The sequence below is a fragment of the Opisthocomus hoazin genome, chromosome 1 (genome assembly GCF_030867145.1).
Source record: "Opisthocomus hoazin isolate bOpiHoa1 chromosome 1, bOpiHoa1.hap1, whole genome shotgun sequence".
NCBI classification, from domain to species: domain Eukaryota; kingdom Metazoa; phylum Chordata; class Aves; order Opisthocomiformes; family Opisthocomidae; genus Opisthocomus; species Opisthocomus hoazin.
The window spans coordinates 15,000,249-15,024,415 of record NC_134414.1 but is presented as its reverse complement, the minus strand read 5'-3'; the positions used below and the strand labels follow the sequence as shown (position 1 = coordinate 15,024,415).

At 45.0% G+C, this 24,167-nt stretch overlaps 1 protein-coding gene across 1 annotated transcript in view; it reads right to left on the bottom strand.

Annotated features, from left to right (window-relative positions):
* The window catches only part of HEPHL1 (hephaestin like 1), a 35,813-nt gene extending 18,202 nt beyond the window's left edge, over positions 1–17,611 (bottom strand). The window contains exons 1-5 of the mRNA XM_009932594.2: positions 17,442–17,611; positions 7,342–7,586; positions 6,331–6,543; positions 1,576–1,755; positions 311–565 (exon numbers count right to left, since the gene is read on the bottom strand). Coding sequence (XP_009930896.2) covers positions 311–565; positions 1,576–1,755; positions 6,331–6,543; positions 7,342–7,586; positions 17,442–17,611 — 1,063 coding nt within the window. The remainder of the gene's footprint in view (positions 1–310; positions 566–1,575; positions 1,756–6,330; positions 6,544–7,341; positions 7,587–17,441) is intronic.
* Between the last annotated feature and the right edge of the window lie 6,556 nt (positions 17,612–24,167).

Below are 24,167 nucleotides of genomic sequence, written 5' to 3'. Positions count from 1 at the left end.
ATTGCTCATCAAATCTCCGGTTTACATAGGAAGTGTGGTGTCAGCTCTGGGTCTAGCAAGCCTTCCTCATATGAGTTACCCAGTAAAGTCATTCATACTAGCTGAAGATTTGGTCCAACTTACATAATTTCCACTGCTGACTAAACTCACATTCATGATGCTTATCTGGTGAAATTGTTCCAAAGCGTTCAGTTAGTCACAAAAAAACTGTCAAATCCTGCTTGCCCTGGAAATGTCTCTCAGTTTTCTTTTCCAAGCACAACAGAGACTGGAACTTCTAAAAGCATCAGGAAGATTTATAACACCGTACCTCGTAAGTGCTCATTAACCTGGCACGTTATCAGCCACCTCCCAGGGTTCCCAGGAGTCATCTCTGCTGTGACGAACGTTGCTGGGAACAGACCGATGACATCTGCCCTCTGGTCTCTGCTAGTGAACGTGTGGCCGTAGAAATACGCGGCGTGGATGTCTATCTCGCTCCCCATGCCAAACAAGTGCCAGGACATGGAAGTGTCAGCACACATCTCCAAGCCGGGAAGATTGCCATAAATATAACCGTTAATAGCTAAAAACAAAAGTATGAGACTTTAAGAGAGGTGAAAGAGAAGTACAGAGTGCCTCTGACCCCATTTCTAAGGGTCATCCTTTCCTGGCCGAGAAAAGAAACTGTCTGAAAGTCCACACTGAATAAGGCCCTCACAGGCTTCTTGATGAAGAGTAACATTTTGAACATGCAGCTTACAGTTCTGGATGAGCAAATGGCCAAAATTCTCTGGTTGGGTCTGTGAAAAATTTGCTGGGTGACATCAAGATGTTGAAAAGGCCAAGTCATCACAAAAAAAGGCCCAATATTGAAGTTAACTTGTTCTGCAGCTATTTTGCATGTCTGAAATCTGTTTCCTCTTATTCTGAGTCATAAATGTACCATTACATGCCAGGCTTAAGCAATTTAGATTTGAAAATGATTATATCAGTAAAATCAGTCTAGTCAGCTCTCACTTCCTCAGCTTGCACATCTGACAATATATCAGGACACTAGGAGAAGAAGCCTCACATTTTGCAAAATATTTTAGCTCCTAGGCTCTGTGGAACAATCGAAATACAGAGAAATATCTAGATTTAACTTCTTACACCAGATCTCCAAATGGCACAAAAAACTATTGGCCAATGGGTCTCTGAAGAGCAGGAGTGGTTGCGCCAGCCGACCCACCATCCACAAGGTCCTTTGAGAAATGCTGGACTCTTCCAACACACGCATCACAAAGTGCTCTGCAGCTTGCTTTTCTTGTTTCATAGTTGGTCAAACAGTCACTAAATGGCTTAAATCTGTTGCCTAAGATAAAATACTAAACAAATGGCAGAGATGGGCATGAAAGCCAAATCTCCTCTCTGCAAGCCAGTGTGTTGTACTGTATTTAGGGAGAGGCTTTTTATCAACACAGTACTTCAACGTCTTGACCCATTCCTTGCTGACCCAGATAAAGGAGAGACATTGCAAGGGATGGAAAGTCCTACTGAAATGAAAAGAGCCTGATCCCTTCTGTAGGTTACCATTTGCTCAAGAGTCCTGCTCACCATGCATTCGGTTGCTGGTCTGGAAACCTTCATCCTCTTTGTCAACTGTGGCTGGTTCTAAGCAGAAGGTGTTTATGTTGTCGTCAAGGTACCAGCTGAAGTTTTCATCTACAATGCTAAACATCAGGGCAAAAGCGTTAGCAGCACCAGTCCCTTCTATTGAGGTCTCATCTGCAGTTCCTAAATTACAAACGAAAAGGAAAGTGATAAAAAAAGCCTTGGAGGGGATTGAATTTAAAAGTGACAATAACTTTGGAGCACTCAAGGAAATACAGTGCTTTGCCCATGATCTATAGGGCAGGATGAATCTCACCTAATTTTCACAGACTCATGGAATGGTTTGGCTTTGGTCCACTAGACCAGGTTGCTCAAAGCCCCGTCCAGCCTGGCCTTGAACACTTCCAGGGAGGGGGCAGCCACAGTTTCTCCAGGGCCTCACCACCTCACAACCTCATAGTAATAAATTTCATTCTTATATCTGATATAAATCTACCCTCTTTTAATTTAAAGCCATTACCCCTTGTCCTATCCTTACATGCCCTTGTAACAAGTCCCTCTCCAGCTTTCTTGTAGGCCCCCTTCAGGTACTGGAAGGCTGCTATAAGGTCTCCATGGAGCCTTCTCTTCTCCAGGCTGAACAGCCCCAGCTCTCTCAGCCTTTCCTCACAGGAGAGGTGTTCCAGCCCTTGGATCATTTTTGTGACATCCTCTGGCCCTGCTCCAGCAGGTCTATGTCTTTCTTTTGCTGAGGGCTCCAGAGCTGGACGCAGGACTCCAGGTGGGGTCTCACCAGAGCAGAGTAGAGGGGCAGAATCACCTCCCTTGATCTGCTGGCCACACTTCTTTTGATGCGGCCCAGGATACAGCTAGCCTTCTGGGCTGCAAGTGCGCATTGCCAGCTCATAGAATCACAGAATCACAGAATAGTAGGGGTTGGAAGGGACCTCTGTGGGTCATCTAGTCCAACCCCCCTGCCGAAGCAGGGTCACCTACAGCAAGCCGCACAGGACCCCGTCCAGGCGGGTCTTGAATATCTCCAGAGAAGGAGACTCCACAACCTCCCTGGGCAGCCTGTTCCAGTGCTCCGTCACCCTCAGAGGGAAGAAGTTCCTCCTCATGTTCAGACGGAACTTCCCGTGCCTCAGTTTGTGCCCATTGCCCCTTGTCCTGTCACTGGGCACCACTGAAAAGAGCTTGTCCCCATCCTCCTGACACCCACCCTTCACATATTTGTAGGCATTTATTAGGTCCCCTCGCAGCCTTCTCTCCTTCAGGCTGAACAAGCCCAGTTCCCTCAACCTCTCCTCGTAGGGGAGATGCTCCAGTCCCCTCACCATCCTCGTAGCCCTCCGCTGGACTCTCTCCAGTAGCTCTTCATCTTTCTTGAACTGGGGAGCCCAGAACTGGACACAGGACTCCAGATGAGGCCTCACCAGGGCAGTGTAGAGGGGAAGGACAACCTCCCTCCTCCTGCTAGCCACACTCTTCTTGATGCACCCCAGGATGCCATTGGCTTTCTTGGCAGCCAGGGCACACTGCTGGCTCATGGTTAACCTGTCGTCCACCAGGACACCCAGGTCCCTCTCCGCAGAGCTGCTCTCCAGCAGGTCCACCCCAAGCCTGTACTGGTGCATGAGGTTGTTCCTCCCCAGGTGCAGGACCCTGCACTTGCCCTTGTTGAACCTCATCAGGTTCCTCTCTGCCCAGCTTTCCAGCCTATCCAGGTCACGCTGAATGGCAGCACAGCCTTCTGGTGTATCTACCACACCTCCCAGTTTGGTGTCGTCAGCAAACTTGCTGAGGGTACATTCTAACTCTTCATCCAGGTCGTTGATGAAGAAGTTAAACAAGACTGGGCCCAGTACTGACCCCTGGGGGACACCACTTGTCACCAGCCTCCAACTAGACTCAGCGCCGCTGATGACAACCCTCTGAGTTCTGCCATTCAGCCAGAATGCTGAATGCTCATGCTGAGCTTCTCATCAACCAGCATCCCCAAGTCCTGCTCCTCAGGGTGGCTCTCAATCCTTTCATTCCCCAGCCTATATTGATACCGGGGGTTGCCCTGACCCATGTGCTGGACCTTGCACTTAGGCTTGTTGAACCTCATGATGATCACACGAGCCCACCCCTCAAGCCTGTCCAGGTCCCTCCGGATGGCATCCCTTCCCTCCAACATGTTGACCACACCACACAGCCTGGTGTTGTCAGCAAACTGGCTGAGGGTGTACTCAATCCCACTGTCCATGTTGCCAACAAATATGTTAAACAGCACCTGTCCCAGTACTGACCCCTGAGGAACACTACTCCTCACTGATCTCTACCTGGACTTCAAGCCATTAACTACAACTCTTGGAGTGTGACCATCCAGCCAATTCCTTATCCACTTAGTGGTCCATCCATCAAATCCATTTGTCTCCAATTTAGAGGCAAGGATGTTGTGTGGGACAGTGTCAAATGCTTTGCTCAAGTCCAGGTAGATGACACCATCTGCTCTTCCCTTAGCCACCAAAGCTGTAGCCCTGTCATAGAGGGCCACCAAATCTGTCAGGCATGATTTGCCCTCCATGAAGCTGTTACGAATCACCTCCTTATATTCCATGTGCCTTAGCATAGTTTCCAGGAGGATCTGCTCCTTGATCTTGCTGGGTACAGGGGTGAGACTGTCTGGCCTGTAGTTCCCCTGGTCTTCCTTTTTCCCCTTTTTAAAAATGGGGGTGATGTTTCCCCTTTTTCAGTCAGTGGGAACTTCACCGGACTGCTGTGACTTTTCAAATATGATGGATAGTGGCATAGCAACTTAATCTGCCAGTTCCCTCAGGACCCATGGAAGCACCTCATCAGGTCCCATGGACTCGTGCACCTTCAGGTTCCTTAGATGGTGTCTAACCTGATCTTCTCCTACAGTGGGTGGTTCTTCATTCTCACAGTCCCTGCCTTTGCTGCCTGCAACTTGGGTGGGGTGGCTGGAGCACTTGCCAGTGAAGACTGAGGAAAAAATATTGTTGAGTACCTCAGCCTTCTCTGTATCACAGGTAACCAGATCTCCCATTTCCTTCTGGAAGGGCCCACCTTTTCACTAATCTTCTAAGACATCTTGACCCGCCTCCAACAGCCTTTCAACAGACGAGTGCCTCCAGAAGGCAGTTCATCTTGTCTAAATCAAGCTGATGTTTCAGGCTCTCTTTGGTTTGACATCAGCACAAGTACCTGCCAGTATCTGTGGTCCCATTTTTCCCATCTTTGGTCCACTGCACCCAACTCTGCCCTTTGGTCAGTGTTAGCATCTGTGTTCCTAGACAGTGAGCCACATCATGGGCCTGATCCAGCCAGTAACATTTTTTTGATGAGCAATTAAGGAGAGGCAAGTGGTAGCCTGCATTTCTGTTGCATTGAAGCAACTGGTGAACCATACCCTCAGAATGTCTGTCTAAATGTGGCTCACTCTCCACAGACTAATGATGAAGCCTCAGCAATTATCTAGGACTAAATACTGAATTTTAAAAAGGCTGAAGGCAGGATGAATATAATCTGTTCAGGCTAGGTTCAGTATCATTATCTGAGTGACCGTTTGGGGAACAACCTGAGACTATGGGAATGGCAATGATGAGCAGTCTGTTATTAACCATTGGCAGGTTTAGACCTCCTCTAATTGTCCAGTCTACGTCTGAGCCCGTGAAAACCTTTGCTTCCCCTGTCTCCTGCAGGATGCAGCCCCAGAGCCTTGCTGTCAGCCCTGTAAGGAGCCACCCACCACCGCTGGACAAAGGACTACAGCAGTAGCCTCATGCAGATATCCACCCTCATGAATTCAAGACTGAACATGCAGATAACCTGGCTTTTCAGTCTAGGATTGTTTTGAATGTGCTGTGTCCTATCTTCAAATATTATCGTACGGTTATAGGCTCAGTTTCACATAATGCAGGCAGTTCCGTGGATTTCAAAGGCTCTCCAGGAGAATACAATTCTGAGATGTCTTAATTGTGTGAGCTAAGTTGGAGACCAAGCCTGTCCTTTCCACATTGAAGTCTTTCTCTTCTTCGTATATAAAATATGCTTCACTTATCTGTTCTGTATATAAAATCAGGGCTGATCTTGTACTGTGGGATGTACTGGAAAAAGGTGGCAGAGTTACATGCGCCCAGGAGGAGAGGGGACAACAGCTCAGCTGATAGAGAGGAGAGGGCTGGTACATGGTCCCTGACAGCTCCAGCACAAAACCAGGAGGCTGTAAAGTATACAGGACAGACTATCACCTCAGCTGTCCAGTGCCATCCCCATATGGTTGTGATACACAACGTGTGAGCAATAATAAATACATAATGTGCATGGGGAAAAAATGACAAAGAACACTGGGGTTTCAAATATGTGAATGTCAATGCTGAAGTCACCAGCCCAGCCCTAATTTCATTCTCTGGGCAATGAGTCCTTTGCTCGTCCTGAAATGATCCCAGTGTGGGAATATTTGGATTTGCTCTCGGCCATGGCCGGCTGGCCACAGAGCATGCTGCAGTCCCTCCACCAGCCGAGGCAAATCTCTCGTGAAGCTAAAGAGGAGCAGGAAGGGGGTTGTCCCAGAGCTACAATACCTACCCTGGGATGCTCCTGGAATGGCCCAGCTATTCCTTGCCCCTTTTTATGGGCTATGTAGGGATAGACTCTAGACCATCATGTTTATACCTGTAAGTAAAAATGACTGTTAAGATGCCAAGCTTGGCAGAGGGGCTTGCTTTATCAGTGTTTCTAGCTCAGTACCTTTTTTACAAACCAGCAGGGGCCCAATTAAACCAGATGCAATATCTCTTGGTGTGTCAATGTGAGAATGGTAAATCCAAGTCAAGCAGTTTGAGTCTGCCAAAGTTGGGGAATAACCTTTCCTTACTGGCCATGTGTACGTGTAATTTCCACCGGGAACAACAAAGTCGTCCTCTTTGCTTTTACCGCCGGTTCCATCAGGATAAAGTGCTCCTAATAGATTAAAAGCAAAAATGAAGATTTTAGAGCCTCCTTAAATGTTTTCCTTATATAAATTGTACTAAATAAAGTCTTATTATTTCTTCTATTTTATCACAAATTTCAAAAATAATAACAGCAGTCACAAACACAGGATCACTGACAAGTTGCGAAAAAATTCAGAGCTTCAGAAGAAAGGTCAAAAAATCTTGAGAGTTAAAATTGATTTATCGGTAGATGAAATTTTAAAAATGCATTAACAGGCTCTAATTTTTCCTTGGCTCTTTACTCTCACCAGTTATCTACACATTTTGTCAGCTAACTTTGCGTATCTTCTCACAGACAACAGATGAGAGTATGAATGTAGACAAATCCATACAGTTCTCCAAACAAAATACACACACGTATGTTTGGGATTCTGAAAATTAAATCATGTACATTACAGCCCTATAAAGAGCAAAGCATTTACTTATAAGTACTCTGTCCATTCAAACAGGTTAGAAATAGAAGGAAGGAGGGAAAATGCTTCTGTGACTTACAGTTCAGGAAAATAATTCAGGTAAAAAGACCCACCTAACCTGTTTTGGTGCTGGATTTATCCCAGGCATTGAAGGTTTGTGGCAAAAAGTTTTAAGAGATGAGGCTATTCCTGGTTTTAGTCATCAGCTGCAATTACTGAGTTTATGAGAGGGTGATCTCAAGCCCTCTGATGTCAATGGCCAGAACAATAAATACTTGGACAAACTTTAGCCATGGTATTAGCTACTCCAGGGGAAAAGGAGAAGAAAAGAGAAAGGGCAAACCAGCTTTTACCTTCAGAGTCCTTGTCATAGAAGACCCCATGTGGATGCACAGAGTATGGGCGGGAGGCAAAGTTCTTCATATGGACAATAAAGACATCCTCTTCTTCTGCCTTCAGGACTGGACCAAGGAACCCCAGCCAGGCTGCTTTGGGGATCTCGTGGGAGTAAGTGTCATCTGTGAATTGCCTGAAAATAGCCTTTTTGTACACACGCCCTATCCGGTTGGCTCCTCTGGTCGCATACACACTTGCAAACCTAGTGTTGGGAAGTGAAAATCATTTAGAGACAAAAAACTCCTTTAAGAGTTGATCAAATAACTGGTGCTTGCAGTGCAGACAAATAGTTCCCTGGGACATATCACATAGCTGGTGGAAAAAAGGCTGAGGAGTAAATCTGGACAGTGCTAGCAGGGTCCAAGCCCCTTTCTGTGTGGTAACAGTCATCCCACATGAAGATCTGGGTGTTAGCACAGTTACTACAAGCCTTCACTTGAAGATCAGTTACTCAGGCCTTTCTGTACAGTTTTAGCAACTTCTCCTTCCTTTGCAGGTTTAAAACCTCACATATGAAAGCATGATGGCTCAGAAGGAGAAGAAAACCAAATTAATTGAAGCCTTTTCTAAAGCCAGTAAGAACTATTGCAACAAACTAGTTTGACACTCCAGAAGAGTAGCATGAAATATTTTTTTGCATGAAATACATAATTTCTACATTCCAGAGCCTATGTTTATAGCAATTTCAAGTGATGGAGAACCCACCAAATGGTCAGTGGTTGACAGATTATAGCTATTAAATACCTGCTCCCTGAATTCTGTTTGTAGTCTCATATCATCTAACTCCACACTCCAACCACTGGTTCCCATCAAGCTGTCTCTCAGATCAAAGAGGCCACATACCATCAAGAGCTTCTTTTCTATGCAGGCACTTGCATAATTTTTAACTAATTGACTGAATTGCCTCCTACCCTTCTTCTGGACAAATGAAGTACACTGGCATTCTTTATGCCACAACTCTTTCCTAAAGCTCTTTTCTGAAAGCCTTCCAATATTTCTCTTTCTCTTTTGAAGTCTGAACACAAGAACTTCACACAATATGCAAGCAATACTCCAGTTAAAGTCAGACGTGCTCCCAGTCAATATTTGTTACACTACTGGGAATTAGTTTTTCCCTTTTAACTATAACATCATACTGGAAACTCAAGTTCAGCACATCTGTTATGACATTAAATCTTTTTCACTTCTCTCCAAGTTACAGCTGACAAGTTTGGTAGACATTCTTCATGGCTAAATATACCAGACAGTGTAGAAACGACCCTCCTTTGCCACACAACCAGCAGTGGACTGTATGACAATTTCACCGTAGTTGACTGCTCCACAAGTTTTTGCATACCCTGAAAACTGTATGAAATTTCATGCTTCCTAACAAACTCATAAAAAAGCTGAGCTAAGTTTCCTGAAGTATCACTGTCAGAAACAGAGCAACTACGTGTTTGTAATGAGTTTTTGTGACTGACCAGTTCACCTGTGAATCTATTTCATTTCGGTGCTGTTGTGCAGTGCCAGCAACCTATGTGTTGGATGTCACATGAGTTGAAAGGTATGATTTGCTATAATTTCTTCACCATAAGATCCATGCTCACCCTTTTTAAGCCATCTCTGTTTGACACCATAACTCACAACATCCCCCATCCGTGGCCATTATACCTCCATGGCCACAGTCTAAACCAGATCCCTGAAGTGATCTGGATATAAAAGCCTCCAAAAAGAATGCTTTTTCGTTTGAAAAGTGTTCTTTATAACAAGCCACGAACTATTTTGGCACAAACAAAAACATAGCCAACGGTACTGCTGTGGCAGGAATGGTTGGCAAGGATGGAGCGGAAGGGACCGAAACTTCTCAGTCTGCCTCTTCACAGAACAACGTATGTCAGATAAATACACCCCAAAACCGTGATTAAGGAACGAGTTGCCAAGAAGTCTGGATTTTCAGTGAATTAGCAGGTCTGTGGTAACTGTCTGTGTATGCACAGCAAGACCTGGCAAGTCACGCTGCGCTCACCGAGGAGAAGTTCCCTTCCACTGCCTGGGGAGAAGAGCTGCTACAAGAGCCCTTACCACAGAGTAGCAGGTGGTGTCAGTAGTAGTGCAGTGTAAATGCACATGATTCCTTTCCTTGTGGCAACGTATTCAGGTGGCTATGCCCCAATTCAAATTATAAGCTGATTTTTAAAATGATTTATAAGAAAATTTCTCTAGATACAATCACACAGATTTTTTTTCAAGTACTTGTTTTGAGCAGAATTTTTTTCACAGAATTTTTTCCATTCCCTTGAGCCACCAAATATTTCAAATGAGGTGCTGCAGTGGCACTGTGTTTTCCCCATGATGACAGTGCCCTTATGTCCCTGGCTTTCTGGCCAGACAGCATCGCACGCCCTCCCATAACTTCACTCGCCTGGGATACGCTGTCTCCTGCAGAAGGAGAACAGTACCCCAGAAAAATGCATATTTTCTGACCAGGCTTTGTCAAATGCTTGACACGAGTTGAACTAACTCCTTTAAATGCATAGAACAGGGATTCCAAAACCCAGTTAGGTATTGAGATTCAAGAAATCATCCTGAGAAAACCCTTAGGCTTAGGCACCAGAGACTTCCCAAGTGCCTAAAGCCATGCTGTAGCATTTCTGTCGGCTAGATCTGTGCCTGACTCCTACTAGAAGCCATCTTGGATTCAGCAAAACAAGTCTTTTTAGTGCCAGTGTTCTGAAAGAAGATCTATTCAAATCATCCATTCAGAGTTGCAGAGCCCACTGCCTCTGCAATGGGTATCAGCTGCAGCCAGCTGCAATGTAGGTGATGCTCTGCTATACAGGGCATAAAGCAGTGCGAGAGCCACGGAGCCAGAAAGGCATCATAGCATGAAAGGAGCAACCTGGCCTCTTTGCCCTGGTTAATTATGGGTTTTGTTTAATCATTGTCCAAAAGAAAACAACCAAACAACTCTGGGAGACAAATTCCTACATGCCACTGATGCACTTGCTGTTGTGTTACAGACTCAGGCTCTTGCATAGCTTTCTTTCCTTCTAGACCCGTGCTCTCCAAAGAGCAGAAGAGTTTCCTACCCAAAATGCCCTGATGTTGGAGAGTTTCCTGGAGTGCAGACACTTCAGCCTCACTCCTTCTACTGTCTGGGAGGGTAGAGCCCAGCTCTCCCACATATACAGAGACATGTATTTTCAGCATGTCCTTTTGGCCACCCCCAGCCCCCAAGGACAGAGCACACTGGTTGTTGTGAGTCCCACTCCAGGGGTCCAGGCTTCCCTGTTTCATTCAGGAGGACTTTTGGGTGCCCTTCTCATCCTTGCAAGTGGCTAGTAGCTCTGTACCTCTTGACAAATGTTGCTGTGCTGCACGATACAGTGCTTAAAGTCCCTTGCAGAAAGAAAGAGTTAATGGTATCGGAAAGACTGGAGCTAATCGTATCGGCCATAGGAAGCTCATAGAAAGGATGAATGGGTGTCCATGCCCTCTCCTCTCCACTCCCAGATGCCTGGATCATGGACATGTGGCCACACTGTGGGGCTGGTACCTCTACCCAGAGCCACAGTGCAGCCAGTAGATGGGTCAGAGGGAGCTGACACAGGCTCAGTGCCACAGTCCCTGCTGCTCCGTCTGTAGGACACAGATGTTTCCTCCTGTCCCCCTTCTTTCTTTCAGTGAGAGCATCTTCTCAGTGCTCCATGAAGTCTCTGCTGCCAGTGCCATTTGTACCAGCGTGGCTCCCACCCCATGGTTCCTTACCACCCATCTCCAGAGTCACTTGGAGGTTTTCATGGCTTCAGGACAGGGTCCTGCTGACCTTTCCTCTGTTGCCTTTGACAACACTTCTCAGATACCATTCCCTGTCTTTTTTTGATGGCTTCTGCTTCTTTGGGAAACACTTCACATTTTCAGTCACCGAGTTAAACATCCCCTTCAACTGCATCTCCTGTTTCATTCTTTCCCACCCAATGACTTTCCAGTATGTTATTGCAATAGTGGCTTCTCCATTTGCTGTGATAATTAAATACATCCAATTCTTTAAATCTGTCTTTGCTCTTTATTCCAGTGGTCACAATGTGCCTGTTTCACTAGACACTCTCTGGCAAAATATCTCCTATCTCTCATTCTTGTCTTGTCACAAGAAGACAAACCTTCTCCCTGCTCACTTAAACCACTTCATCTTCCTGGTGGCTTTGCAATATCACTGTCTGAACCTCTTCCATCCTTCCAGTCTTGTGTGGATGTAAGAGCTGCTCTTCTAAATCTTGACTATCTCCCTCCAACTCGTTGTCAGCCTGCACTTCATGTGCACAAATTTGTGATGTTGAGGCAGCCCCACTTCTTGTAGGGAATGGGAGCCCTCCATCCCCTGGACCTATACCCATGCAAACCTTCAGCCGCACTAAGTCCTTCCTTCGTCTCCTCCAGTTGGGCCAGTTTTGAGTTTGTACATAGAGGCAAGCAGGCTTGTGAATTAGGGCATAAAAAATCTTGTTCAGACTAGGAAAACCATGCAAATCCTTCCTTTATTCCTGTGTCTGATTTCATTTTTCTAGTTGGCATTTCCCAGCAGTTCTTAAGCTCCAAAAAATGTTGGCAATGCACATGAGTGGGACAGGGAGTTATTAATAGGAAATGAACTCTGATTCCTTAAAATTAGTATTAACATAATTACAGTCATCCATCCCCTTGCAATGATGAGCACTGCAACTCTTCCAAATGAGAGAAAGAGTAAAACAGGAGTGTCTTGTAGACTCTACTTCAGATCAAGACTAGACATGCAGATGATCTGCCATCTGAGGGTAGGATGATGAGCTAGGGTAGGACCATGAGTTAAGTATAATTTCTACACCTATTTCTTTTATCATGGAGAAGAAGTATTTTGCCAAGATTTTCACTGTGTTGATGTTACCTTTGATCATAAGAAAGAGAGCTAAATCCAACAGAGGTTAGTTTTTTCAAGAGGTGCTTGCATGAATACTGTGTTGCAGTGTGCAGTAAGAAATGGAGAGAGAGCTACATGTTGTGCATGGTGAAACAGCTCCTCGGTAGACTGGAGCCAGATCCCTCACTGACAAAGTTTTGAGGACTGCTGAGTTTGTTTGCCACTGTAATCACCAGTTAAAAACTAGCACTTCAAATGACTACCAGATGTGGGGTCCCAAATTTTCTCTTACAGTTAACATGCCCAATAGCCACCATACACTCCTGGGTGCAACAGTAGGTAGATGGGATCTTTCTTTTATTACTACTGTTGCACCAATATCCCATAGTTTGTACACTGACAACCACTTAAAGAACTGTCTTTATGGACTTGTTCCCTAGATTCTGTTGATGGCAAAATCTTTCCTATTCTCTACCCTCTTTGCACGCTCTGTGTCTGAGTTTACGACAGCTTTTTTTTCCATGAGTTCCCCATTTCTTCTACGGCTGGAGTAAGCCAGGACAGTCAGTTCCTACAGCTCCAGGATGCCCCTGGGTCATGTAACCTGTTCAGGGTAACGCTCTGCCAAACAATGACTCCTGTGCTAAGGCCAATGCAATGTCTGTGCTAGAGGGATGGCCAGCAGAAGGGGACCAGTGGTGCCAACTCACGTTTATAGATGGTGCCCTGACCACACAGCATTAAACAACAAAGTGAGTTGTGTGTCCTCAAAAGAGAGAGACACAATGTCCTCAGCGGATGTTTTGGGCCTTTTCTGACCCACACAGGCAACTGAAGAGGTCAATCAAACTCACATAGTCTTACATGAAGCTCTGAAATGTGGCTATAATGGTTTCTCTCCCAGGGTAAAGTTCTGCTTCCTGTGAAGTCAATAACAAAACTCCTCTCAGGCTTCATCCTCCCCCACTGCTCTGCCTTTGTGAGACCCAAGTACTGCGTCCAGTTCTGGGCTCCTCAGTTCAAGAAAGACGAGGAAATATTGGAGAGAGTCCAGGGAAGGGCTACAAAGATGATGAGGGGATTGGAGCATCTCTCCTACGAGAAAAGGCTGAGGGAGCTGGGCTTGCTTAGCCTGAAGAACAGAAGGCTGAAAGGGGACCTTATAAATGCTTATAAATGTCTGAAGGGTGGGTGTCAAGAGGATGGGGCCAGACTCTTTTCAGTGGTGCCCAGTGACAGCACAAGGGGCAACGGGCACAAACTGAAGTTCCATCTGAACATGAGTAAGAACTTCTTTACCCTGAGGGTGACGGAGCACTAAAGCAGGCTGCCCAGAGAGGTTGTGGAGTCTCCTTCTCTAGAGATATTCAAAACCTGCCTGGATGTGGTCCTGTGCAGCCTGCTGTAGGTGACCCTGCTTTGGTAGGGGGGCTGGACTAGAGGATCCCCAGATGTCCCTTCCAACCCTGAATATTCTGTGATTCCTTAGAGCCAGGATTTCACTTCAAAAACCCTTTTGATGTTGACCCTTCTCACAATGATCATCTCCCCTGATGCAATTGGGTCATTTGGCTTCGTGATGACTGAGACATTAGTTTAGCATCTGTGACGACTTCATTGTCACTTATCTGGGTGGGTTCTCCTCACAGGCAAATTGCACAAACAGTGTCTGATGCTGTGGTAAGAAAAAGCACCCTTTAGTGTTGGTGGGTGCAAGACTTGGCCCAGATAAATGTAAGATTGGTGGCCTAAAGAGAAGGGATGTGCTGTTTCATCAGGCAAAACTTAATAACATCTACCACCAGCAGAGCAAGATTTAAGTGTCCATCATATAAACTGGTACTAAATTAATTTAAAAGGATTATCAACCAAACTCTAATCCTGAGGCATGAGCCACAGTAGGGAGGGAAACACTGATGTATGTCAAGCCACAACACCTAGGTGTATTTTTCTTCTGAAAGGCTGTTGCCTATGTGGCCACTAAAGGGAGCAGGCAGTGTCTGAGCTCACCCTCCTATTACAACAATGTTCATACCCTAACCCACAAAATCTCACTGGATCTGCAGCACATCCAGCAGCATCGAAAACACCTGGCACTCACTGTGTCCAGTCCACTATGGCTTAATGATGTCTCTCTCGCCAGTTTTATCAGGCTGGAGGGAATGCCGAACACCTTCCCAGCTCGCCGATACTCAGTGGCCATAATTTCGATCTGTCTGTAATTTCCAAAGTCCTGTGTGCTTCAGAAAATCTCAGCTTAATTTTCAAAGGGAGAACCGAGAGTGAGATGTCTTGGCTTCATTCATAACACTCCAGCTATGAGAATTAGTGGGACAGCTTGAGGCTTCAAGCAGACAAATGGCAGAGGCGAACAGCCTCACTACTCTCTTTACATAAGAAGCACTGATGCACAGCAAGGTACTTGCTCTGTTCCAGCAGCAGGCTGGCCTTTGAGCACTGCAGCAACACAAGGCATAATAAAAATCAGTACCCAAGCAGAATAGTTATGTTAACAGAGGACTACGTTTGAGTTCATCAGCTCTGACGAGAGGCAGCCTTTTCAGCTCACACCCAGGGATGTGCTGATGCAGCTCCGCTGCTCCTGGCTGGGGAGGCAGCTCACTCAGCACCAGCACGGCGAGAGCTGAGCAGTGTAGCTGTGCCTCCTGCCACAACCAGCTCAACTGATTTCCAGCCCCATGCCTCAGCTACCAAAGTCTTCCTTCTCCTCATCGCTGCTGAAAAATAAAGGCTGAGGAAGGTATCATTGACTTTGGCACAGCAACACTGAAAGTCATCTCTTAAATCTCACTATCTGATCCAGGTAGCGTAACACTTTCCATTACACACTTGCTAATTCAGCATTTTTATTAGTAGTGAAGAATATGTGGTTTTGATCATATCTCTGTGGGCTAGCCGGAATCAAAGGGAGCATTCCTTTATATCTATGCACTGACTCTTTTAAAGATGATCAGTTTGTCTGCAACCTCTTTATCTTCACTTCCCTATCGATAAAACTGGGATAGTGCCCCCTCAGATGAGTGCTGTGAGGATGCATCACAAGGTGAGAAGTGCTAGGCTCAGCGAGCCCGAGCATTCCTGCTTGCAGAACACAGCTGGTTCAAAATGCATCCCTCTTCCTACCTAGGAATCAATCCTTTAATTTGTTTATGCCAATACATTTTTTTATAATATCCATAGGAACCAATTAATTAGTTGAAAAGTACCTATTAGTATACTGCTTTAAATTTACAGTAGAGGTTATCCTAGAGAACTTAATAGTCAAAATAGCTATTATTTGTTCACTATTTAGCCCACATACTTATGCAGACACAGTATTATTCCAGAATACAGCACTTAATTCTAGCTCAGCTCAATACAGTTTGGAAATGGAGACAATTAGTTACACGAATTACTTTATTATTTTGCTCGTAGGGAGTTCATCACAAACAGATCCCCAGCTTTGAATGTGTAGTCTACCTTAAAATCCTCTGTGGGTAAACACTTTGGAATTAACATTCTGTAATTATTACATTACAGTGATGACTGAAGGCAGAAGCTATCATGCCTCCCTGTCGTGCCATGTAAAAAGCATTGCATTTATGTCACAGACTTTAAAGTAAATGTGCTACTTGATGGAACACAAAGTGCAGGCAGCCTTAAAAGTACAATTTACAGAACAGATTCCAAGTCTCTCTATGGTACTGGGATGGATTTACAGGTAGCTGCCCTTCACTTAAAGCTGAATTATTTTTAGTGAGGGGTCTTCCAGTTTAGGGAGTGGAGGAAGCTATCCTCTGCTAAAAAGAATAGGGAAGTGAGAAATTGAAGTGTTTAACACAACTGAAGAATAACCTTTCCAGCAAAGCGTGTTTTCAGGGGCTGGGAACAAACTATTACCCTGAGTTCTACCCAGAAAAGTAACACCCATTGACTTGGATGCTCTCTGGGACCTCCAGTTTTAAAGAGCATGAGCATAAGCATAAGTTTGTGTTGAAAAATAAAACTCTTTCTTGTCTCCTGCTTGTGGAAAAATAATTTCCTTTATGAAATCCAACTGAGAGTGATTCTGAAATTACCTGCCACTAGAGAGAAGTCTGGCATTTCTTGGGATTTTCTGAAAATTCAGAAAGGGCATTTCCATGTTTCCATTTCTAACTCCCAGGACAAAACACTCAGCTCCAAGTGTGCCTCCAGATCTAGTATGGACATCACGACCTCCTCACTCGCTCACAGCTCCCACTCCAACCGCAAGCCTAGACTCAGAGGAAGGACCCCCAAACTATCTCTAAGGTGTCAAAGATATCAACGAAATGTTAAATATATTCCCATGCAGATTTGAAACCCACACTGTAGAGAGGCTTGCCTTCTGTGGCACTGTGTCATCCCCATCCAATGTCCAGACCAGCTCTCCTGGTGTGGGAGGGACACGCTGCCCACCCCAGCAGTGCGGGCACAAGAAGAGAGGCCTGATTTCCACTGGCTGAGGCACGATTCATCACAGTGCTTACCTATGCATTCCAGTTTCAGCAGGGGTGATTGCCGGGAGTTCAGTGTGACCATTCTCTGTTGTATATTTGAATCTAAATGGATATTCAATCTAAATTTAATCATGTGTATTTAATCTAAATAAATTTCCTCAGCTGCATACATTGCAGGGATATATGGGCCATCCACTTGTATCTCATTCATAGATGCTATACACAGCCAAATTTTACAGTGATGCCATACATACCAAGCCCCCCAACTTTGATCATCTCACATGGAGAAAACTCACAATCTTTTCCCAGTTAAACAGACTTCTATGTCTTATTTTAAAGAGCTGGGCTTAATTATGGCAAAGTTGCAATTTACCTTTGAACAACAAGTCCCAGAAATACCTACATCTCCACCAAACACACACCGGGGATTTTGAACCCACTACCTGACACTTTTTTGAGAAATAACAGTTCCTTAACATCAAACACACACTAACTATCACCCTGCTGATCAATCACAATGGAAGAGAAGTCAACAAAAGTCTACTCTTGCCCTGAAGCTGAAATCCTCCCTATGACAACATCGTTGGAAGAAAAATAAGAAAAAGGCCATCTTAAGAGATTTATAGCAACATTAACCATGTTAGTCAATTTTCTTTGGTGTTGTCAATACACCTCCAATTTACCAGAGACCCCAGGGACTTACTTGTCCTCTAAGAGGCTTTGTCCTGTGATCAGATTTTTCCCGGATGGTGCATAGTCCCAGTTCTCTTCCACAATCCCGAGGTAGTAGGTTCTGGTCTTTGCTTGCACCACTGCAAACAGCCAGAGGAAACCAAGAGCACAAAGGCAGCCACCACGCTGCGCGGGAGGCATTTGTAGTTGAGATTGCGAGGCTGGCAGTGGGCAAGCAGCGGCAGGATGCACCACAGAGAGCTCACCCCTCCCTCCCGGCTCTCAACAAGTTATAAATAAGGAATGGGCAGAGCAAAGCTCCTCCTTTTCTGCAGGTAGAGCTGGGATAGGTAGAGAGCTTGGCTATGCAGAGCAGGGCTAGGGAGGAGGTTGCTGCCATGGCAGGACCTTTGCCAATCCTTCAGTGAACACATAGATTGCTCACTTACCTGTCCAGGCTGGAGCCAGTTGGTGGTTTTTGGAAGTCTGGATGCTTTTTTGTCTTCTCTTTTCCAGACTAGGTGGTATGGCATACTGGAGCAGCTTTTTTTGGTCTTTTTGCCATCCCTGTCAAAACCCTTTTTTTAAAAAAGAAAAAAAATAATTAACTCCTTTATCATGTCTGGGATTTCTAAAGGTAGCATCTTGCTGCTTTTGATGTTTTTTTTCAATGACATAACACTAGGTTACAATCCAGCATTACCAGAGAGAGATTTTTCCAGTACCTCCAATTTCTAGGGTTTTCTGACCTATTTATTAAGATGGGAAGTTATCTGAACATATTCAGTTTTAGAGTGCCCAAAGTTAGGTACCTTTTCACAAAACATTTCTGGAAATTAGAGCCCTTGTAAAGCCTTTCTGTTTGGACACCTAAGAATTCAGACACGTAAAGATCACCCTTTTATTAAACTTGGTAATTAACATGCCCACGTAACTCTCTAGAAAATCAGTCCCTTCCTTTGTAGCCTAACTTCCTTTAAGAGGACATCTCTATTACCATCTTGGCAAAGCCAAATGTAAACCTATACAAGTATGAATTGATAGGATATGTTAAACCATTTAGGTAATATCGCCTAGGTGGCAAGACACTTTGCAAAATCAAGCTGCTCCCATACTAATTTTTAACCAATTAAAGACATTAAAAATTTGCAGTTCTGGAATACAACATTACTCTTAAGACTCACTGCAAGCTTTAACAGTTGTGAAATTCCCCTTTCAACTCCAGAACCGCCTGCCCTCTTCCCATTGAAGCTAATGGTTACTCGTGGCTAGGGGTGTAAGAGGCTTTTCGGATGAACTTGGTAGCCACAGGTTTAACGACATCAGTCAAGACCTAGCTCGTTGATGTGAATGGTTTTTTATGCGGCAGTCATGCAAGGCTCACCCTCTGGCATGCGAACGCAACAGCTACACGTACGGTCAGCCTCTCCCCATCACTGGTGTGCAGGTGTCTCTGAAGTCACACAGAAACAGCTCAAAAAGCAGGTGAGGTTCACAGCAGCCCAGCCTCTAGCTACCTGGACCATCGTAGGTCTCATCTAAATTAAGAGACAAGGTACATAGACATATGGAGTATCTTACTGAAGAAGCTTTTGGTTTAGGCTGTACTTTGCATCTCTTTAGCTGCAAGGACCGAAAGCCCAGTATATGTGGGTGAGGATACAGCCAGACAATTGCAAGTGGTCAGCTCAACATAGCTGTGAAAGCAAGAGTCCCTCAACTGCAAGCTTCTCTCTGATATGTGTTGATGTTCATTATCTCAAGTCAGTTAATTGATCAACAATGAGAAGGAGGAGTGGTGATAGAACAACACGGATATTGTACAAAGAGAGAGCCTGATCCTCAGAAGTGATACCCACACACTTCCTAATAACCTTGGAGACCCTGCTCATCTCCTCATTCTTCTGCTGCAACCACACGCTGCCCAGCCTCTCAGCCTCTCGTGTCAATATATATTCCCCCTTCCAAAATACCGATACTTAAAAATCATCTTCCTTTTCTACTGCTTTGTTGTGTCACTTGGTTACTGAAGTGAAGCCAACTAATAGTACAGTGATTCTAAAAGGCGTAGTTAGAAAAGCAAAAGACAGCGACTGCAGGACAGGCAGAGGTTTTGACAGCCAGTGGCACAGCTATCTAACATGCAAACTTGGTGGGACCAACTGGCCAGCTGGTGGGCTATGAAGGTGTGGAAAGGTCAAGGTGACACTCGGAGGTTAACAGGGTCTCACTCTGATCTTCGCACAGGGCCTGGAACTCTGCAGCCTCCAGAGTGGCTGTCCTGAGCCCAGGCAAGCTACAGACTTCATCTCCTGTCACTCAAGCACCTGAGTTTACAGAACCTTGCTTGTTATGCAAATATTCATTGTCATAATGTAGTAAGGTTTTTGCATTTGAATAGGAAGTACATTTATTTAAAGGGTAACATGAACTTTGAATGAGATTATTTAGAGTTCAATTGCTTAAATCAGCCATTTGTGTGGCATTAGAGATGTTTAAAGACCAGAGGGCCAATTTCGTCCAGACAGTTTTGCTATGACCTTGTCTCTGTTTGCTTTTTTGTAACTAAAGAATTCTGTTATAAGCTTAACATAAATCTGTATATTTGTGGACTCATATAACTCAAGTGCATCGAGCTAATGGAGAATAGGAAAGGGGAGTGTCCAATTCTGAGCTGGCACCTGGCTGCACTGTAGTCATTTAAATAATAATAGTAGTGCCACGTCCTAGTTTTTCTGTTGCTTCTCATGTGCCCGGGACTGGGTCCTCGTTGCTTTGTTGCTAAAATAACTATTCAAAATTCAAATATGAAGTACATTTCTCTGTCTATTACTGTAAAAATTATTTGTGTAACAGGAATGATGTGTGGGCATTAGCACCCTATATCAGCAATGTGTTGTAAGTCTGGTAAACGCCTTAGCTTGGCTTCAGCATTTACTAGATCTGGCAACTTGTATACCCTTTGCATCCACACATTAACACTTAATTACCTTGTCACATCATTAAACCCAGGCACGTTTATGTTCTGGAGAAGTGCTGTAGGCATGACTCAGAAAAAGATTAAAGAACAGCCATTTTGCCCTTGCATCAGGAAAATTTCTGGGAAGCTCTCCTCCGGCAGTGAGGTTATGGGATTAAGTTTGTCGCTTTGTTTAGCATCCTTTCAGCAAAAGGGTTGGATGCTGGTTCCTCTGAGACTTTTTGTCCCTCTGAAGGCTAAAATTAGTGCCTGGCTGGGTTCTGAAGTTTTGTAATGAGGAGCAATGTTCATAGGTCTGAAGGGTGAACATCTGGAGGACTAGTCTGTGAATGAGGCCTGAAACATTACCAATGGAGCTTTCTTTTAAAGTATATCAGGCATGATTGCAATAATTAGCTTAAGTTAAGCCAATAAAGCCCGGACTTGTGCCAAGTAATTTTAGTGAATTAAGTAGGATACCTAAGTTAACCTGGCAATGGCCATAAGGTCAGTGAAAAGAGATGTCGGGTGTGCCGATCTTCTGCAGTTCCTTGAAATTAGGGGACACGAGTTCAGAGATGAGCACTTCATTCGGACTGCCTTCTACTGAAGCCCAGCTTGCATTCTTCATTGAGCAGATGATGAGCTGGTGTTCAAGCAGATTGACTACCCTGTTCCCTCTGCTTCTTCTTGATGGCAATAGAGTTCCCATTTGTAGACACTCCTTCCCGGTCCTTCTGCTGTGTTGGTTTGTGTCTGCATTGCAATCCAGGTTGGGGAATTGGTCTGCCTGTTTCCAGTATAAGATTACCCTCAGCTGGTATTGCCACCAAACCTGGAACTGTGCCTGTAGTGAGCATCCCAATGTGACAAAGAATGTCTGTGGTAAAGCTGGGAACTGAGTTACACCCTCCCAAGTTTCACACCACTCTTCTAACCAAGCCACCATCCCCATTCACAAGTTTTCCCACACTTTCCAGCCACGAACACATACTAAATACAAAAGCCTCATAGCACATCTGTGAAAAACGGTTCCTATTGCACTTTCTAATCATGTTCTGAGTTCCAGTAGTAGTTAACACAAGGTAAACTTCATGTTTTAGTCTTGGATAGTCACACAAGTTGTATCTGAATTGCCTGAATCTTTTGAATTCACCCTGGTAGGTTGGAAATCTCAAAAGCCATCTGCCCTCCAAGGCATCCACCGCTTCTGTTCGCAATTCTGGATAGGACTTTGGTGAGAAAGGCTTCCTTGGCTTATACAGCACTTCCCAGGAGTACTCCAAGTCTGGATAATGAAACTGTTGGAGACAGGAAGACAAAAAAGCCACCAAAACTCCAAGAATAACAAGGATCTGCGATCGGTGAGGATATTAGAAGGGCAGCTGTAGCCCATATTACAGGTGGCCTATTGTGAACCTGACTCACACCTGCCCAGAAGTCTTTGTGGCAGGATGGAGACTGAAGCCAGCCCTCCAGACTCCCATGTCAGAGCCTGCATGGCTCCCCGGCGTTGCCCTCCAGCCATTTGAGCTCCATCCGTGCACCCAGCTCAGGGTCATAATTGGACATTTACCACAATGGTTGTCTGGAGACCATTACGACAGAAAAATTTTCTCTGTACATCTCTGTGCAGACGCTTTCCTTGCAGAACACCTACTTTGGTACATTACCATGAGCCAAGGTGTGAAGTGGAAAAGAGGGCTCCTATTATATCAGAAGCAGCCCACAAATCCTTTCTTCTGCATCGTGGGTTTGAGCCAAATCCTGTATCTGCCATACCGACAATAAAGGATGACACCATGGCTGAATTTTGACTTTAGAGAAACTAATTACACACTGGAAAAAAAGACACATAAATTCAAAGATTGTAAAGGGATGCAAAAATGAGAAGGAAGACATTTAACAGTGTACTGAAAGGAGCTGCAAGTTTGAAAAGATTATAATAAATTGCCATATAGGCTGGGCAAGTGAAATGTGTTCAGCCTCAAAAACTATTAAAGCAAAGCTAAAAAAAAGAAGTTTTGATCCTAATTAAGAGAAGCTTCTTGTGTGTGGTAACTCATACAATATCTGCACTGTTAAAACAAGACTAATACCTCGACAGAACTTCAAGGTACATTATTTATGGGTTTCTATGGTGCTGCCTGTGGTAGCACCTAACAAACATGAAAGAGCTTAACTTTACATAATCACTGTGGGGCAGAGCGTGTTTATTAACCTTATTACACAAATGAGGAAAGAGGAAGGCTAGGTAACTTCCAGGCACTTGTGCAGGAAGACCACCCAGTTTCCTGGCTCCCCATCCAGCTCTGGAAGCCAGGCAACAGCCTTCCTGCCGCACCACCTTCCGTCTGAGCATGAGGGTGATGAAGACCAGGGTCTCCTTGGACTTCCGTTGTTTGTGAATGATGCTGTAACCCTGTTGCATGGCGAAACCCTTTCATACCCACCTTTGCTACCTGCTAGCAGGAGAGCCAGTACCAAGGTCGATCTCAGCTCTCGCCTGAGCAGCTCCACTGCCTGCCCAGCCTTCTCCAGCTGCCCCGTGGGCATCACTGGATCCTCTTCCATCACGTCTCGCGGCATTGACCTACTTACTTACTCTAGAGGAAATGTGGCTCTTTTGTTTTCCTCCTATGAGATCATTGCCCCATTTTCTCTATGGGTAAATAGGGGAGCTGTGGTAAGAAACCCCAGCACTAGTAAACTATCCGGGACTATTTAAAGCAGGTGGCAGAGAGGGAGGTATTGAGCATTGTGGGAAGAAAAGAAAGAAGCAATATGATTGCATCTGCACAAGTGGCTTCCAAACGGTTGCAAACTCACCTCTGCCAGGCAAACCATCCCCAAGAGTGTTGCTATAAACCTGCAAATTCCCAGCAGGCTTGTGACCCTTTACTTGGGGTCTGCTGGTTAAATAGGGGGGGTGTTGTGTGCTGTGAACGAGATAACAGAAGTTACCTGCTGTGCAGACAACTCTTCTGTCTGGTTTCTCTGCCTGAAAAGGAGAAAGCGGTGAAAATGTCATGACCTTGTGGAAGCCTGGATGATTTCCCACTGTGAAATTATGTGATTTATGGGTTCTGCAGATGACTGCCAGCACTTCGAGTGTCTTTCATCTGTGTCTATGAAGCTTTGCAGTAAAGAGCAGCCCTACAGCTCTTCAGTGACTCAGTTGCTTCATATTTGAAGAAGCCTATGTTACAGCCAGAGTGCCATTCCTGGAATGGAAACCTTTCAGGTTTGGTATTAAAAAGGAAAATAATTTCTACAGAATTAGAAATTCCACAGTCTACAGGAAAAACGCTCTCCTTTCCATCAACCAAATTATCACCTTGAAGAAGTTGCTGTGGTCTTCCAAAATGTCATTTGCCTTTGTTCTATGATTCTGAGCTAATACTGAATCTTATATAGTCCCTACTGAGGATTTCTTGTCTCTCCTGTCCAGCTCTTGCCCAGTCTCTCCTTTCCCCTGCTGGGTACCACCCTGGGAGGTGCAGCACACCCTTGGTATTACAGAGGCATGCAGGAGACAAGATAACCGCTTTAAGACCCCAGAGCTGGGTCAGGGCTCTTGTCATCTTCCTTTGCAAGTAAGAGCTTGGAAACACCGTGGCAGCGATGCAGCCTGTTAAGCCCCCACCATGCATACAACACTGAGCAAATTTGCCAACTTAGATGCAGATCCCTGTCCAAAAGGGTTATGAAGTGAAAGGCAGCATGATATGAACACGGCTACACCACCCCTGGGTCTGAGCTGCAGTGTTTCTGCACTGGAGTCCCCTTACATTTCTG